The sequence below is a fragment of the Petaurus breviceps genome, unplaced genomic scaffold (genome assembly GCF_028583685.1).
Source record: "Petaurus breviceps papuanus isolate PSGF00001 unplaced genomic scaffold, PetGlider_PUasm1.0 90333, whole genome shotgun sequence".
NCBI lineage: Eukaryota > Metazoa > Chordata > Mammalia > Diprotodontia > Petauridae > Petaurus > Petaurus breviceps.
Genome location: NW_027187220.1, coordinates 755847 through 760285, shown reverse-complemented (window position 1 = coordinate 760285; position 4439 = coordinate 755847). Strand labels below are relative to the sequence as shown.

Below are 4439 nucleotides of genomic sequence, written 5' to 3'. Positions count from 1 at the left end.
GGCCCTGGGAGGAGAGAGCATGTGGCGGCCCCAGATCGGAGCCTGCAATGGTAGTTGCCCAGGCCGACAGGGCTTCCTGGAGGGGGTGGCATAAGCGTTTCTCTTTGAGGGGAAGCCCCCAAGGGGTTCATATGCCTGTGTGTCCATCTGTCAGGCATCCTGGAGGAGGGGGCTTGGGGCTCAGAGGACCCTGGAAAAGGATGCCCCAGCTCAAAGTGAGGAGGTGAATGGTGAGGCCTGGGGTGGGAAGAAGCCTTTTGGAAATGCTTTACAAAAGCTGAAAGGCCCACTCCAGCTAAGGAGAGAAGATCAATGGCAATTCTGTGTAGCTAGTGGCTTGAAGGGAGTGCCAGGGAGATGGCAGGAATGCCCTGTGATAGGGAGGGGGAATGATCAGGAGGGAAGCAGATTGCCAGCACCTTCCACTCAGGTGGCAGGAAGTAAAGGAAGCCTGGAGTCACTAGACTCACTCCCTTCTTCCACAAGCTGGACCATGGACCAGTACAGCATCCTTGGCCGAATAGGGGAAGGGGCCCATGGCATCGTCTTCAAGGCCAAGCATGTGGAGGTAAGTGGGGCTCAGGCTGGTAAAGGAAATAAACCGTGGCCTTTGTAAATAAATCCCCCAGAGGCTACTCCAGCCCTGGCCTGCCTCTCCTCCCTAGTTATCTACCTCTTCTCTCTCCTTGTCTCCCTCCTTTCCCACCTTTCTCCTCCCATATTCCTTTACCTCCCTCCTTCCTTTCTGTCCCCCTTCTCCTTTTCACTTCTTTTTCTCTCTATGCCTGGCTCTCCCCTCAGTGTCTCTCCCTTCTCACTCTTGTCCTCTTATTTCCATCCCTCCTTCCTTCTTTCATTCCCTGTCTCCCTCACACTTCTTCCTTCTCTTCTCCTGCCTTTCTCTTTGTTCCTTTCTCTTCTTCCCCTATGTTTTCCTTTTGTCTCCCTTTTCTTTGTGGGGTCCCCAGCCCCCTCCTCTTCTCTTAATTGGTGATTTCCTGGATTCAGCCATCATCCCTGTTCAGCTGATTCACCACCATCTTCAGCTGCAACCTCTGGCTGCCTGCTGGGCAGCAGGCTTCTGGCCCCCTGGATGCCCTCTGGGCCTCTTCAGCCCCACAGGCAAAATACAGCCTCATGACCTTCCCAACTTTCCCTGCCCTCCATTCTTCTGAACATCTTTATTTCTGACCTTCAAACCCTGACTTGTTTGTCATTTCATGGCATCTCCCCTCTGTCACTGCCCCCACTTGGACTAATGGTCCCCACTCATTCTGCCTCCCTCCCTCATTCCCTCTACTCCAGTCTACACTCCATTCAGCCACCAAAGACCAAACCTGACCGTGTCCTCCTTCTGCTCAGTCAAAACCTTAAAGTAACTTCCAGGATCAAATCCCAAACTCTGGCGTTCAAAGCCTCTTGCAACCTGTTCCTCCTGTCTCCCAGGCTGTCTTTCTGTTTGTCTCAGAGCTCCAGCCCAGCCTCTTCCAAGGGCACAATATCCTGCTTTCTGAGAAGCTCTGGCTCTCCCTTCTTCCTCCCTGGGGCCTTTCCTGAGCCCTCCAGGCATCACTGCCTCTGTCTTCACCCTTCAAGTGATCTACTTACATTAGATAGATTTGCTAGCCAAGCATCATCTGGGGCCTTGGTTTGTTTCTCTCTGGAGAATGAGACATCAGGAATGAATTTGGTTGTCCCAAGTTTCACTAGGGCTCAGCAGGAAACTGGGTATATATGTAGACCTTAGTAAACACTTATGGAATAGTGGAAGGTCTGGTTTCTTGGGTTAGTGCCGGACCTGAACTCAGAAATCTTCCTAAATTCCAGTCTGGCCTCAGATACTTCCTTAGCTGTGTGACCCTGGGCAAATCACTTCACCCTGTTTGCCTCAGTTTCCTCGTCTGTCAACTGAGCTAGAGAAGGAAATGGCAAAGCACTCCAGCATCTTTGCCCAGAAAACCCCAAATGGGACCACGAAGAATTGGACACGAATGAACAACAGACAACTGGTTTCTTAGCCTTTTTGTCTCTCCACCCAAAAAGTCTTTCAATTTTCCTCTGGTTTTGCCTGTCTGTTGCATTTAAGCCCTTCTCTTTGACTGCCTACCTCAGTCTCCCTCTGTGTCTGGGTGTGTCTTTCTTTCCTAGACGGGGGAAACTGTGGCTTTAAAGAAGGTTGCCTTGCGGCGGCTGAAGAATGGAATCCCCAAGCAGGCCCTTCGGGAGATCAAGGCTCTCCAGGAGATTGAGGACAACCAGTATGTAAGTCACTCCCTCCGCTTCCCTGTCTGGCCTCTGTTTGCTTCTCTGTAAACTGAGGGTTGGGCTTAGATTCCTTCCAGTGCTAAATGGAGGCTCTTGTGAACAGTGAGCTCAAGACAAGCTGCTTAGCAGGCCTCAGCTTTCCCAGTCCCATGGACTATCTCAAAGCAATGGGTTCACAGTGGACAGGAGCAGTTGGGGAATTTTAAGAAACTTGGAGCCTGTCCTTCCTTCTAGAACTGGGAGCTGGTTGGAAAGGGATGATGCTTATATTTTGGCCTGTTTTCCCCCTTCGTAAAATGAGCTGGACGGGTGGGAAGAGGGGGCTTGGCCATCTTGAGAAGTCATCTCCACTCTGGCTTCCATCCTCCTCTCTCCAGAGGTGCCCAATTCGATGGCCTTTGCCCAAAGGCCTGCTCTCCCTGGAGCCTTGTACACTTGGGCTTGCCCTCTCCTCCTTGAATCCCTTCTCTCCTTTCTTCTCTAGGTCTGCAGTCTTGTCCCCTGCCCCCAACCTTGATGCATCTTCATTGTTATCACCATCATCATAGGTAGTATTTCTAGAGCACCCAATAGGTGCCAGGCACTGGGCTAAGCACTTTCCAAATATGATCTCACTGGATCCTCACAACAACCCTGGGAGGGAGGTTCTGTTCTTATCCTTATTGTACAGTTGGGGAAACTGAGACAGACAGGGACTTGACCAAGGTCACACGTGTCTGAGGCTGGATTTGAACTTGGATCTTTTTGACTCCAGGCCCAAGACTCTATCAGCCCACTAACTATGAGTGATACCCAAAGCTGTGTCCTGGGCCTTCTTCTCTTTCTGTACCCTCTCACTTTATGAGCTCATCAGCTCTCTTGGACTCAATTACTTCTAAGCTCTCTCCTCAGCTATTGTCACACACGGCTCAGTGCCTCCACCATCCTCCTGGCCTCCCTACCTTCTTGGAAGGCAGAAGCTCTTACCTGCCCCATCCCGTGGCCTCAGGCTTTGGGCCTTTGCCCACCTCTTGTGCCTTTCATCATCTGAGTGTATTACTTTCCTGTTGCCTCCCTCATTAGCACCTGGCGCACAGTAGGTACTTTGTCAATGCCTGTTGACTAACTAACCATCTCTAAGTACCTTTTACTTTGCTTCAGTTTCTCCACTTCTATAAATTCAGTTAATGTACACACGTAGATAGAGGAGGCAGAAAGGGGAAGGCAACAGTCCTTTATGAAGCACCTACTAGGTACCAGGCACTGTGCTTCACAATTATTTTCTCATGTGATCCCATTTTACAGATGAGGAAACTGAGTCAGGCAGCAGTGGAATGACTTGCCTAGGGTCCCACAGCCAGTAAGTGCTTGAGGCTGGATTTGAGATCCAACCTTCTATTTGTAGCACCACCTGGCTGCAAAGAGGCCTTGCCTTAGTTTTCCTTATCTTGTGAAAGCATTAAGCATAGTTTGGGTAGGTCAATCTATAAGCATTCCATGACATTTTATGCCTTGGCTTCTCTCATCCCATGAGAGAAAATGAGTTTGTGGACCCTTGAATAGGGTCCAGGTTCGACAGTACTGAAGCCCCATCCTAAGAAATGAGTTTAGGCTCAGGTTTGACAGGATGATGCAGCAACACTTTTAGGTCTCAGTTTCTCCTGTAGGCAGGAGGGCTTAGGATGCAGGAATCCCTAGTACCTTACTTCCTACCTTCTATAAAACTCTCTAAGTGCCCTTATCAGGTATCCTGGCACCCACAGGTGGTGAACTTGAAGGCTGTGTTCCCGCATGGAGCAGGCTTCGTCCTGGCTTTTGAGTTTATGCTCTCTGACCTGTCTGAGGTCATCCGGCATGGGAAGCGGCCTGTGGCCCCAGCTCAGGTTAAAGCATACATGCAAATGCTGCTCAACGGTGTAGCCTTCTGCCACGCCAACAACATTGTACACCGGGTACGGATACCCAGAGGGCCAGTGCCCAAGCCTTTTGGGGAGGTGGGGGCAGGGATGGGGATTGGGTGGCAGGGGGTAGGGGGGGCTCAAAGGAGCTGGATGTCGAGCCTTAGACTTCTTCCTTCCTTTCTTCCTTCCTTCCTTCCTCCTTCCCTTCCTCCTTTCTTTTCTCCCTTCCTCCCTTTCTTCCTCCCTCCCTCCCTTCCTTCCTCCTTTCTTTTCTCCCTTCCTTCCTTCCTTCCT

The 4439-nt window shown here is 50.8% G+C and overlaps 1 protein-coding gene across 1 annotated transcript in view; it reads left to right on the top strand.

The window, feature by feature from the left end:
- The first annotated feature begins 356 nt into the window (after positions 1-356).
- Positions 357-4439, top strand: part of LOC138177203 (cyclin-dependent kinase 20-like) — a 14525-nt gene continuing 10442 nt past the window's right edge. Inside the window, exons 1-3 of the mRNA XM_069108264.1 lie at positions 357-568; positions 2149-2262; positions 4008-4196. Coding sequence (XP_068964365.1) covers positions 494-568; positions 2149-2262; positions 4008-4196 — 378 coding nt within the window. The 5' untranslated portion in view covers positions 357-493. The remainder of the gene's footprint in view (positions 569-2148; positions 2263-4007; positions 4197-4439) is intronic.